Source organism: Dipodomys ordii, unplaced genomic scaffold, assembly GCF_000151885.1.
Source record: "Dipodomys ordii isolate 6190 unplaced genomic scaffold, Dord_2.0 Scaffold3, whole genome shotgun sequence".
In the NCBI taxonomy this organism is placed as follows: domain Eukaryota; kingdom Metazoa; phylum Chordata; class Mammalia; order Rodentia; family Heteromyidae; genus Dipodomys; species Dipodomys ordii.
The window spans coordinates 31,454,737-31,468,877 of record NW_012267219.1 but is presented as its reverse complement, the minus strand read 5'-3'; the positions used below and the strand labels follow the sequence as shown (position 1 = coordinate 31,468,877).

Genomic DNA, 14,141 nt, shown 5'->3' with positions numbered 1-14,141 from the left:
TCAAGTGGTAGAGCGCTCGCCTTGAGCTGAAGAGCTGAGGGACAGCGCCCAGGCCCAGAGTTCAAGCCCCACGACTGACCAAAAAAAAAAAAAAGAAAGCAACTTGCTAGAGAAAATTGAGAGGGAATGGAATCTGGGTGTGAGTGCTGGCCCCTTACTAAGTTTGTCCTTTTAGCCAATTGCCAACATTCACAACTTATCAGCCTGCTCAGGGTAACCAAAGGATAATGAAATTTACAGGTCACAAAGCTGGCTAGTGAAATTATGGGAGTAAAGCATTCGATAACCAGAGCGCAATATGCTGTGGTTATTATTAATAATTGAAGGAAGAAAATTTCACAAATATTTTTTAAAGAATATTGACCAGAATATTAAAGAGAAACACGAAAAATAAAATGAAATTAGCCAAGTGCCAGTGGTTCACATCTGTACACCTAGCTACTCAGGAGGCTGAGATCTGAGGATTGCAGTCCAAAGCCACACAGGTCTGGAGATTCATCTCCAATTAACCAACAGAAAAGCAGAAGTGGTGCTGTGGCTCAAAGTGGTAGTGTTAGCCTTGAGCAAAAAGAACTCAGGGACAGGGCCCACGCTCCAAGTTCAAGCTGCATGACTATCCAAAAATAATTACATTAAAAAAAAATTAAATTACTAGTCATTCTGATCATGTACGTTCTTATAGGTACATGAGCTCCGGGTTGAGAATAGCACAAACCCGCCAAGAGAAAGGGGCTTTCACACCTGTCTCTGCCCTTTGTTCTGCTGAGTTACAGGAAGTCCAACTGAGAAACGGGAAGTGAAACCAGTTCTTTCTTTCCTAGTCCTTGAGTGACTCTTACCTTAATATATCCTCCAGCAGAGACAAGCATTTTGCTATCTGGAGAAAAGCAAAGGTCGGTCACCCAGCCCCCATGGGTAGCAGCTGCTTCTTCTACAGAAATCGGAGCACATAAATGAAGAAGCTCACCGTTTGAAACATTCCATATCTACATAAACATGATACAAAATTTGTTAACAGGGTTACCCAGCTTCTCTGGTTTTAATATAGAGAGATAATTCTAAGCACGTGTTTTCTAAAATTATTTTACTAGACATCTAAACATCCGATGACTTGCAGATTCTATGTCAGACAAGCAAGAGATATACAAGAGAATAAGAAAAATAGAAGTACACATAGCTCAATAGTTAAACCCATCATTGCAAATAAACGTCTCCCCACAAAAATCAAGTGAACAAACAGGAAAAACTCAGAAAGAATTCAGTAAAAAAACAAGATGTAACTCATATACACAAACACAACAGCTTTCCTACATTCTGAATAACCAAATAGAAAAACATTTTTTTCTTTCAGAATATGTACCAAAGAAAAAATTTTAAATAACACTCAAGATTTTGAGAGTGTTTTTTTTTTTTTCCTGTAGGGGCCTCTGAAAAATGAAGCACTGCCACCTGACTGCAAAGGAGCCTTTTCACTGGAAGACAGGGCCTCGGCCCACCGTGGCTCGGCCACTTCAGCTAGCACTGCATTTATGTCATAGGACGGAGACAGCTGGCTCTCAGTCCTCAAGGAGAACTTCATCTTCCTAGAATAAGACCTGTGTTCCTGCAAAATACCTACTCTCCTATTCCTCTGTGCTACATACCTAATTCCTTGAATTTTATATTCTGTTTAAAAACAAAAACAAAACAAAAAATACCTCATGGATATTGGTCATCAAAACAGATATCTAATGCCCCAACTTTTTCCCATGTATGTCCAATTCTTCTACTATCACCAAACTATCTGACTGTTTTGCCATTATTTCTGCTCTTCCAGTGTACAGTATTTTCCATACTGCACTACATTTCCGCAGACACAGGTGAGAGCAGTCTCCCACACCTCCCAGAAAGACTTTTGCCAAATAAAATTGTCATGGCTTACATTATATTTAAAGCACTGCAGGATGATAAAAACTGACCTATCATGTAGACTGCAGTTTAGTGAGGAGCCTTTCCATGCCCACATAATGAGGGAAAGGGAGCTTTTGAACTATTAACAGACAATCCAAAGAGGATTTGCAATAAACTACACATTGCCTAATGAGTGCTAAAGCTCTTTTCTTGGGGGGGTGGGAATGAAAAACAGCATAATCTGCAACTCATTTATAACCTAGACAATGATTTGCAAATTTACTTTCCTGAAATTCTGACACTAAAAACAACCTTTGTGTCACATCCAAAAATTAAGATGAATCATTCTCAACTAAGAGCAGAGAACCAACTGCAAATAACTAGGGCACTTGTTCTTCACATACATAAGGAAATGCCTTAGTCTAACTCTAAAATGAATCCTTTCCTGCAGTGGAAGGTAGCTATGAATACAGTCAGTATGCAAAAGAAACAAAGCAAAGAACGTCTCACCTAACCAAAACCTCAGGACCTATGCTGCCCTGCCCCATTACTGTGGTCCCCAATATGATGAAGAGTGCAGGAGAAACAGTGCTCATGTCAGCATACACCCTACCCTGATTTCTCCATTGTCATCACCGGTAGCCAGCAAGGTACTGTCCACAGAGAAGGTAGAGCAGCGCACACAGGCATCGTGGCCCTTCAACTCATGAAGAGGTGAGAGGTGTTCAAAACTCCAAATCTGTAAGGCAATTAGGATTGCTTAGGAATGGTCAATACACTCAAAATAAGCCTGCCAAAGTGCTATCCAACCATTCAATTCAATCACATGCAAGTTCTAACATTTGACAGCGCATAAATTTTCATGAGATGCCCAAGCTCTAACCTATGTTAAATTTCCAAGTTTCTCTTTAAAATTAGGTGAAAAACGAAAGTCACACCTTCTTTCTTCACACTCAGGAAGAACAACACAGAATCAGTTAAAAACAAGCTGAAGAAGAAAAACACACCTGAGGCTAAGTCCTGGTTCCATTCTTAGCTAGCTCCTAGTGACCTAGCATAATAAGGTTCTCTAGCATTTTCTTCATCTGTAAAATGAGGGCAATAGTAGCCATGGCATAAAGATTAAACTAGGTCAAAGGAGGGTAAACAAGAGCATGTGGCAAGTGCTCTTCAAAGGCTGGTTCCTATACTGCCCTGCTATTTGGGATCAAAATGCTGCCCTTTTCCTTCCACTGTTCTCTCTGTGGTTCCCTAACCACTGAACAAGTTCCCAATGGAAACTACCAGGCACTGTGAACCAAGAGCTTGTGAAACTAGAAACAATATCTTTCCTTGAGGTTTATATTTTAATAAGAAACATAGCTCGAGAACAGTCAGTAAACATTTACATAAATATATCCGCCAACAAATATAAATAAAATACAACGGAAACACTGAATGCAGAACAGCCAACTGCCTGATGGTCAAGAAATGCTTCACTAAAAAAAGCAGCTATCAAGCCGGGCACTGGTTGCTCACGCCTGTACCCCTAGCTACTCAGGAGGCTGAGACCTGAGGATCATGGTTCAAAGCCAGCCCGGGCAGAAAAGGCTGTGAAATTCTTGTCTCCGATAAACCACCAGAAAACCAGAAGTGATGCTGTGGCTCAAAGTGGTAGAGCACTAGCCTTGAGTGAAAGGGCTCAAGAACACTGCCAAGTCCATGAGTTCAGGTCCCATGACTCCCTGCCCCCCAAAAAAATTCCTTTCAATGATTTTTATTGCAACAAAACAAAGTAGAGAGTCTGTAAGATTAGTTATAGATAAAAGGTAATCCAAAGGAAAAAATTTAAAGTTTTCAGTGTTACTCATTTAATCAATGTGACATTAAGCAAGTGCCAATGGGCAACCTCAAAAAGCGTATGTCCTAAGTCAACTCACATAAACTTGTCTAGCTTCAATTTTTGCATCTGTATAACAGGGACAGTGGCACCTATGGTGTAGAGATTAGTAAGATTATAGGGTATGAAATTCTTAGCATAAGGCAAGTACTCTTTATAGGTTAGCCACTATCCTATCCTATGAGCCCAAACATGTAAACAGAAACTTAGTTTTTTATACATAACTATCATTCAAAATATATAAACATAGTCATTACAATTGAATGACCTACCTTTGCAGACTTATCGGCAGAGGTAGAAGAAAACTTGGTAGTATCAGAAGAAACATCACAAGAAAGTACTGTACCCTGGTGACACACAAAGTCCTTTTCTATTCTACCAGTGATAATATTCCATACCTTAAAAGGAAAAAAGAATGCTTAGAAGTTTATACTTTTGCTGGGTGCTGATGGCTCATGTCTATAACCTTCCTCTACTCAAGTGGCTGAGATTGAAGTGTCACAGTTCAAAGCCATCCAGGGCAGAAAAGTCCAAGAAACTAGTAAGTCTAATTAACTAGTAAAGAAGTCAGGTTAGAGGCCTGGCTCAAGTGTAGAGTGATAGCTATGAGCAGGTAAACAGAGAAAGAGTGCAAGGCCCTGAACTGATGGCTCCATGATGGCAAAGAGGTTGAGATATTCAGAAACATTTTGTATTAAAGCATGTGATTAACCACAAAATAGATCTATAAAAAAGGTTTTATTTAGCACAGCCAAGAGTGTTTGGCTCCTCTGGTCTTCTTACTTTAGTATCTCTTATGTACGATTTTAGTATAAATGTTGATGAACATATAAAAAAGGCTTGACTTAAATAACTCCTCTGTATATCACTCTTATAATAACAAAAAATACAACTTTAAAAAATATATTATGAAAAATTTAAAAAGTTATGTGAAGATAAGGAAACACAGGCAGAATAAATTTTTTAACTTAATTACTATCTATGTGCTTGTCGCTATTTCAATATCAGAATATTTTTTCTTTCTCATTCTAGGCTTTTTCTTATTTTTTGTAAAGGTGATATACAAAGGGGTTGCAGTTACAGATCAATTTTCTTAAAAAGACAAATCTGAGATTCAAATTACCTTTACTGTTCCATCAAATGACCAAGAAAGCAATCTTGAATTTGTTAAAAGTCGGAAGTCTTTCACTGTTTCCTGGTGGGCTTGCAGAAAGACATATTCCTCTGACTGCCAATTCCAAACCTGAATACCAAAGAAATAAATCCATTACAACCTTTCCCCAACAATATCCTACTGGAAAGGGAAAGCCCACATTCTCTTGATATGAAGTTGTCATCCTCATGGCATTTCAGAGAAGAGTAACAAAGAAAATGGTATCCACATTTTAAAATGACAAAATAAGATGGGGTTAATTAACTTGACTAGAAGAAAAATGAAATACTTTTCCCCCTAAATAAAATTTGTTTTCTTCGGTTGCTTATTGAACAATTAATTTTACCAGAAGAGAAAAGCTACAATAAGTGAGTGATCTCACCATCTGATTAAATCTTCCAGAGAAAATTATCCCAAATACATATTCACTGATTTCTGAACCTACAAGATAGGCAAGTGTGCAGATTCTGGCTCCACTGAAGCTGGTCCAGGAGGGTAAGGCAGCCAAAGTGCTTAAAACCAGATCACAGAATTTCCAAGCTTCACAGGCACAGGTCTTAGCTAGCTCCTAATGTAATCCTCAAAAATCACATACTAAAGCTACCAGCACAATCATGCTTATTGCAGCATAGTTTACCAACTGAGATGTCCTTCGGTAGATGAACAGATCAAGAAAATGTGGTATAGTGGGCACCAGTGGCTCATGCCTGAAATCCTAGCTATTCAGGAGGATGAAATCTAAGGATCAAGGTTCAAAGCCAGCCTGGGCAGGAAAGTCAGTGAGACTATTATCTCCAATAAACCACTCAGAAACCCAGAAGTGGTGCTATGGCTCAAGTGGTAGAGGGTTAGCCTTGAGCTGAAGAGCTGAGGTACAGAGTTCAGGCCCAGAGTTCAAGCCCCATTACCAAAAAAAAAAAAAAGTGGGGGGCTGGGGGTTTAGCCCAGCAGAAGGGTGCCCACCTGGCGCGCGCAAGGCCCTGGGTTCGGTTCTCAGCCCTGGAAAAAAAAAAAAGTGGTACACACACAAAATGGAGTTCTATGATTCCATTAAAAGAATTAAATTGTCCCATTTATAAGGACATGAAAAGACCTGGAAAAAAATTATATGAAGCAAAGCAAGCCAGGCCCAAAGAAATGCAGATTGCATGGTTTCCCTCATTTGTAATAACTAGATCATGTCCATGACATCCTTAGCAGAGGATCACAATAGCCCAATCCCTAGGTGCACATGACCATAAATAATGAAGCATATCACAATGAACTTCAGCAATTGGAAACAAGAGATTTCTATAATATACTGTTTGCAATTATTTCTTTTTTTCTTTCCTTCTCTTTTTTTTTGTATTTGGTTTTTGTGTGTTTGTTTTTCTCTTTTTTTTTGTTTGCTGTACCCTTTGTCTTGTATGTAACATTCATCTGATTCACAGAAGGAAAAGGGAACCACAAAAACACCAGGACAAGGATGAACTAATGCAACAATGATACTCAGTAGACACTAAGTTAGAATGAACTTTACAACTTGGAAGGAAGGGGATTGGGGAGGGGAAAGTGGGAGAAAATGAATAAAAGGGGTAACAGTGTCCAAAAAGAAATGTACTCATCACCTTACTTATGTAACTGTAACCCCTCTGCCCATCACCTTTACAATAAATAAGGAAAAGAAATCACAGAATATAGGGTTAGGGTTAGAAAAAAAAATTTTTTTTAATGAAAAAAAGAAAAGAAATCACAGAATAATAGGGCATTATTTTTCACATCAAACTTCAGAAGAGATCCAGCCATAACAGGAGAAGGAAAAAGTGAAATAATGCCAGCAACTGGCACAAAATAAACACATGAGCATATCTGAGGCACAGCAGTGAACAGAAGGGACACTGAAAGCCACATCCATGTACAGAACATCCTTTCCTCACTAAATCAATGCATCTGTATTCAGAATCTTGATAATTCCTGACTTCAAACTAACCTAGTTAATAAACATTAATTACTCACCTATGTGTGAATCAAACAAGAACCTATCAGAAAGAAACCCAAGAGTCAAGCCAGATGTAGTTCATACTTGTTAATTCCAGCACTTGGGATGTGAAGGAAGAAAGACTGCAAGTCCAAACCAAGGCTCAACTACATAATGAATTCCAAGCTAATTTGGTAACATAACAAGTCTCTGTTTCAAAGAAAAAAAAGCAAAAACAAAAGAGAAAATCAAAAGAAATGAGGCAGCAAAAAAAGTAAATAAAAATTCTAGATAGAAGCTACTAATGATGGAAAAGAAAGTTCTATGGAATTGAAAAAAGCAATTCCTAGGACAGGCATAGTAGTTCAAGTCTATAATCACAGCTACTTGGGAGGCAGAGTAGGAGGAACACAGTCCAACGCTGGTCTTCAAAAAGCAGAAGACCCACTGGACCCTGGTGGCTCACGCCTGTAATCCTAGCTACTCAGGAGGCTGAGATCTGAGGATCACAGTTCAAAGCCAGCCCAGACAGGAAAGTCCGTGAGACTCTTATCTCCAATAAACCACTAGAAAACTGGAAGTGGCACTGTGGCTCAAGCGGTAGAGCGCTCGCCTTGAGCTGAAGAGCCCAGGACAGCGCCCAAGCCCAAAGTTCAAGCCCCACAACCAACCAAGAAAAAAGCAGACAACCCTATCTGAAACAAAACAAAATATACCCTAAATGCAAAGGACTGAGGGTGTGGTTCAAGTAACAGTACTTGCCTAGGGATCTGAGGCCCTGAGTTCAAACCTCAATACCATCAAAAAAAAAAAAAAAGCATTCCAAGTAAAAGCATAATTCACAAACTGAGAGGCAGGTTTTATGCTTTGCACCACAGCAGATTTTTTTTTCTGTTGAGATGAGGATTCTCACAAACTTACTTTTTCTTTTATGGCCCAGGCTGGCCTAGAACCACAATCCTCGCAATTGATGGCTCATAAGTAAGTAGGATTACAGGCCTGAGCCACCAGTGCCCAGCTGAAAGGGGCTTTTCAAATATGGGGTATGAAAAGTACAACAGGAAAACATGAAAAGATTATAGGGACTTACTTATAGCTCAATCTAGCTAAAACATAGGACAAACAGAAAAAAACAGCAGAGAAAAAAAAGACTGGAAAGGTATTAAAAGAAACAGCCTAAGAGCTGAAAAGCTTAAAAACCATGTGCAAATAACCATATAAGATGATGCTAAGTGAAATGAATGCCAAGATATGGACACAAGAGGTCTGTCTTTATTGTTATTGTTTTAAATGTACCATGTGATTTTATTTTTTGTTGTTGTGGTTGTTTCCTTTGTATGTTCTTTCCCCTATGGCATATCCCCTGTTCTCAATGTACTTGATTTTGATACCCTGCATCTTATATATACACGTATGTCTAATCTGGGGAGGGGAAGGAGAATAACAAAACGCTGAAATCAAGGACCCAGGATGAACCATTGCAACAAGGATACCCACAGGACAGTATGTTGAAAACAAACTTTGCAATTTTGAATGGTGGGGGGTGGTAGGGAAGGAATAATGGGACAACAACAAGGAAGGGCAGGGTAACAATGATCAACAAGAAATGTACTCATTGCCTTACTCATGTAACTATAACCCCTCTGTACAGCATCTTAACAATAAAATAAAATTTTAAAAAATTTCATTAGCTCGACACCTGTGGCTCACGCCTATAATCCTAGCTACTCAGTAGGCTGAGATCTGAGGATGACAGTTCAAAGCCAGCCCAGGCAGGAAAGTCTGTGAAACTCTTATCTCCAATTAACCACTAGAAAACTGGAAGTGGCGCTGTGGCTCAAGCGGTAGAGCACTTGCCTTGAGATGAAGAGCACAGGGACAGCACCTAAGCCCAGAGTTCAAGCCCCAGGACCGACCAAAAGGAAAAAAATTTCACTATACCATTTACATAATGAATAAAATACAATTGGTAAACTCAAAAAAATAAAAGAAGAAGAAAAGGAACAGCATGGAGGACCCAACAAGGTGTAGACAAGTCCAGAAGAATAAAAACATAAGGGAAATTCACCCACACAAGTATGCAGATTAGTAATATTCTGGTATAGTTTTTTGACTGGTGAAAGTAAAATAATAAAATGATCTTTTTGTGTATGAGGCTTGAACTCAGTGCCTGGGCCCCATCCCTGAGCCTTTTTTGCTCGAGGCTGGCATTGTACCACATGAGCCACAGCCTCACTTCTGGTTTTTTTGGTGGTTAGTTGAAGCTAAGAGTCTCATGGACATTCTGGCCCAGGCTAGCTTTGAGCATTGATCCTTAGATCACAGCTTCCTGAGTTGCTAGGATTATAGGTGTGAGTCACCAACATTTGGCCAAAAATCTTTTTTTTCAATTAACTTATTTTTTTAATTTTAAATGTTTTATTATCTTTAATCGTTTTTCAAAGGAGCTTAAATTTAGTATAGATATGTGAGTACAATGCTCCTTGATCAATGACACCCCTTCCATCATTCTCTCCAAACTACACTCATCCCTTCAAGTTACCTTGTTAAAACATTAAAAATGGATGAAGTATTCTGAGCAGAATAGAAAAAGAAAATAAAACCCAACATATTTCTAAAAATAATATTTTTCTAAAAATATTTCTAGAAATTATTCTCCTGGTAGCTGAGAATATTTTCAAGCAGGTCATAAAAATCTTATGAGTTTAACTTCATATAGTATACAATGTCTCAACAGAATTTCATCAGATGAAGTTTAGTTTTATCCATTTCCAAGACATATGGAGAAGAAAAAAATGTGACTATTCCACTGAGTTTCACAGCTAATAAAGGAGCATCATGGGAGCCTACAAAAGAAGTTGCTGTACAGAAACCAAATTTCATTTCAGTCATATTCCTTCACAGGACTCAAAAAGATAAAAACACCTTTTTTCCAAAACAGCTTTTAAAAGCATACTTAATTACTGCCATTGTAAGAAATATATATACTAAGTAAAAGCTGAGTAAGAATCTGAGGCCCTAAATTTAAGCCCTGGATTGGGGGTAGGCGAGTGATAGCACTTTATAAGCATGCCATATGAAGGTAAGTATCAAAAGAAACATCTAGGACTGGGAATGTGGCTTTGTGGTGAAGTGCTCGTCTAGCATGCATGAAGCCCTGGGTTCCATTCCTCAGTATCACATACACAGAAAAAAAGTGGTGCTGTGGCTCAAGTGGTAGAGGGCTAGCTAGCCTTGAGCACATGAGGTTCAGGGACAGTGCCCAGGGCCTGAGTTCAAGCTTCAGGACTGTCACAAAAAAAAAATCTAAAAGCTAAAAGTGGTGTTTCTGAAAAAAATAAGAAATGGGAGAAAGATCTGTTTTGTTTTGTTTTTAATAATAAGCCTTGTAATACTGTTTGCATTTTGAAGTGTGTATATCAGAACTTCAACAAAAAATCAAGTGAACTGGGCATAGTGGCTGACTCTGACAGCCTAACTACTTGGGAGAGGAAGAGGAGGAGGATGGTTTGAGGCCAACTGGGGCAACAATTTCATCAGATGGCCATCAACCAATAAAAGCCAGGTATGGTGAGGCATCTATCATTACTGCTAGGCAAGTAGTATAAACTGGAGGATCACAATCCAGGCTAGCCTGGGTATATACATAAAACACCATTCCAAAAAAATGTCAAAAGTAAGAAGAGCTAGGAGAGTGGCTCAAGGGAGGGACAGTCTGCCTAGCTAGTGTTAAGACCCTGAATTTAAACCTCAGTATTGCCCCCCCCAAAAAAAAGGAAGGAGGGAAGGGGAAAAGAAAGAGAGAAAAGGGGAGGGACAAGAGGAGATGGAGGGGAAGGAGAAAGGAAAAGGGGAGGGAAGGAGGGAAGGAGAAAAGGAAGGAGGGAAGGCGGGCAGGCGGGGGCGGGGGCAGGGGCAGGCAGGCAATTAAGTGAATTTTAAAAGACTAATAAGTTTACAAACTCCTTCATTACGGCAAATTATTTTTTTCTCAGATTTTTATCCCTGTAATAAGTGTTACTATTAAAAGAGAATGAAATTTTTCAAATTAGATTAAGGTAAAAAGAAAATACATAAATATGGCAACAAATACATTTATTAATGCAAATACAAGGAAGGCAAGAGAATTTAAATGAAGCCTTAATTTTCACATTGTCTGTCATCCACCCCACCTTCCCATACACACACAAATATGCAACACGAATGTGTTTCCTCTAAGCTGGTGTACATTATCTAAATGTGTATCCAAAAGTGTATTTAAGAAGTACGTCAATTTTAGGCACAATCAGGTGTTCTATTGCAAGAGAAGTCTCCTTGCATTCCTTTCTACAATAGTACCTAGGTTAGAAATGCATCTGCCCGCTTACCTGAATTACAGAATCATCAGAACTTGAAATAAGGGCCTTCTCATCAGCTGTGAACTGGATGTGCCGTAGTGCTTTCTTGCGCTCAGTTCTGGATTGGAACACTCTTCTGTTCAGAAGTTCTAAAATCTTCAAAGTAGAAAAACCACAGAAAATTAATGCAAAGAAGTTCAATAATGTCAAAGTATTAAAAGCAAACATTATCAAACAGAAAGGGCATGGAATTTCCATCTCTTATTGTCTTTAATTTAAATACACACCAATACGTGTGTATACACACATAGATACATGTATACACATATGCACGTATCTGAAAATCAAGCATTTTCTGGAAGGGCTAGATGGCAGAGCAGGAACCCATGATCAGTCCTTCTGAATATTCAACTACCCAATTCATCAAACAAGTGGCAGTCTGGGCTTAGTCTCCTAAAAGAAAATGACATTTGTGATGAATAAGAAAGAAAAAAAGAAATAATCCTGGATGAGACAAGCAAGCTCTTCAAAAGTCAACACAGAGAAAAGCAAGATAAAGGATGATGAGGAAGACAGGTGTGGGAATAAAAATATATAAGTGGGAGGACAATACAATGGCGAGATTTAGGGAGCTAAGCTGGGTACCGGTGGCTCACGCCTGTAATCCTAGCTACTCAGGAGGCTGACATCTGAGGACTGCAGTTCAAAGCCAGCCCGGGCAGGAAAGTCCGTGAAATTCTTATCTCCAATTAACCACCAGAAAATCAGAGTGGTGCTGTGGCTCAAGTGGTAGAGCACTTGCCTTTAGCTGAAGAGTACAGGGACAGTGCCCAGGCCCAGAGTTCAAGCCGACCAAAAAAAAAAAAAAAAAAGATTTAGGAGGGCTGAAGATGAATATGCCAAACTGAGATTGAAAAATAACACACATTTTAAAAAAGACAATCAAAATGCTTTTAAATGAACTCGTACCACAAAGAGTAAACATGCTTCTTTGCCCAAATTAAAATATATTTAAGAACACTTAAGGAAAATATAGATGATACAGTAACGAAAGATTCCAGAAGTTTAAACCTAAGCCACATGTCTGAAAAAAAGGCTGCTTAGCAAGCAAAGGGGGAATTCTGTGAATGGGAGTCTTCCTAAATGAACAGATGGACTTTTTCAATCCCTCAGGGCAAGGCAGAGTAGTATAATATTGAAAACATAGGCTTGGAGACCTGGGCTGGAATATTAGATCTGCATACCAAAAAGTTGTAGAAATTAAGAGTTTAGGTATCTGTGAAACACGATTAATAATAGCTAATATCCAGGATGTAGTAAGACTTCAATGAAAGCATCTGGCTCAATTACACAGCCAAGTGTATGGGTATCTTGGTTAACCCATATGAAATCTCCTTTTTTTCTTCTTTTTTTTTTAATGTGTCAGTCTGGGGCTCAATCTCAAGGCCTGTGTGCTACCCTTAAGCTTTTTAGCTTAAGGCTAGAAGCTACCACTTGAGTCACAGCTCCACTTCCAGCTTTTTAGTGGAAAATTAAAGATAAGTATCTCATACTTTCCTGCCTGAGCTGATTTCAAATGTGTGATCTTCAAATCTCAGCCTCTTGAGCAGCTAATAATGATAGGTGGGGGCAAACTAATTTCCATTTTATAGGTGAAAAATAGATTATAATTAGCTAGGCGCTGGTGGCTCATGTCTGTTATCCTAGCTACTCAGGGAGCTAAGATCTTAGGGTCAAGGTTCAAAACTAGCATAGGTAAGAAAGTCTATGAGATTCTCATTTCCAATAAACCACCAGAAAGCTGGAGGTAGAGCTATGGCTCAAGTACTATAGCACCATCCTTGAGGGATAATGTTACTACTACTAGACAGTATCCAGACTCTGAGTTCAAGCCCCACAACTAGCAAATTTTAAAAAAGAAGAAAGAAAAGGGGCTGGGAAGGTGGCTCAGTGGTAGAGTACTTGCCTTGCAAGCAAGAGGCCCTGGTTCGATTCCTCAGCACCACATAAGCAGAAAAAGCCAGAAGTGGCTCTGTGGCTCATGTGGTAGAGCACTAGCCTTGAGCTGAAGAGCTGAGTAACAGTGCCCAGGCCCAAAGTTCAAGCCCCATGACCAACAAAAAAAAAGGAAGAAAGAAAAAGGGAAAAGCACAACAAAGCAACAACAACAAAAACAATGTGGTGCTGAGTTGGTGCCAAGGTACAGGAAAAAGGAAGCAAAAACCCTTTCAAAGTAATTATGCACAACACTCTGAGAGATGAGCCTGCAAGGAAGACAAAGGTCTACGTGTGAATGTATAATCATCCTCACTCAACAAACAACCATAATATACCCTCTCAGAAAATCACCCATCTTGTTAATAAATTTTTCACAATAATGAAAATGTAAGCTCTTTTTCATGGGGGAGGGGGGTGTCCGGTCATGGGGCCTGAACTCTGGGCCTGGGCGCTGTCCCTCAGCAGTTCAGCTCAAGGCTAGCGCTCTACCACTTGAGCCACAGCGCCACTTCTGGTTTTTTCTTTTTGCTTACGTGGTGCTGAAGAATCGAACCCAGGGCCTCATGCATGCAAGGCAAGCGCTCTACCACTGAGCCACCTTCCCAGTACAACCCCTGCTTTCACTGTATTTGATGTTGGTATAATTTGTGGAGGGGAAGGGGAAAAACAAATCGTTTAAATACAGATACAGGTGGACCCATTGCAACAATGAGATATACAAGTCGTTATGTTGAAAACGAACTTTACAACTGTGGTGTGGGGGGGAGAGGGAGGGAGGATTGGGGGGGCGGGGGAGGATGGGAAAGATGGGAAGGAGAGGCTACAATGCTTAATAAGAAATGTATTCATTGGGCTGGGAAGGTGGCTCAGTGGTAGAGCACATGCCTTGCATGCCAGAGGCCCTGGGTTCGATTCCTCAGCACCATA

General features: G+C 39.5%; 1 protein-coding gene across 1 annotated transcript in view; it reads right to left on the bottom strand.

Annotated features, from left to right (window-relative positions):
* The window catches only part of Apaf1 (apoptotic peptidase activating factor 1), an 83,073-nt gene that overhangs the window by 3,474 nt on the left and 65,458 nt on the right, over positions 1 to 14,141 (bottom strand). Inside the window, exons 17-21 of the mRNA XM_013019001.1 lie at positions 11,247 to 11,372; positions 4,893 to 5,012; positions 4,042 to 4,167; positions 2,504 to 2,629; positions 840 to 986 (exon numbers count right to left, since the gene is read on the bottom strand). Coding sequence (XP_012874455.1) covers positions 840 to 986; positions 2,504 to 2,629; positions 4,042 to 4,167; positions 4,893 to 5,012; positions 11,247 to 11,372 — 645 coding nt within the window. The remainder of the gene's footprint in view (positions 1 to 839; positions 987 to 2,503; positions 2,630 to 4,041; positions 4,168 to 4,892; positions 5,013 to 11,246; positions 11,373 to 14,141) is intronic.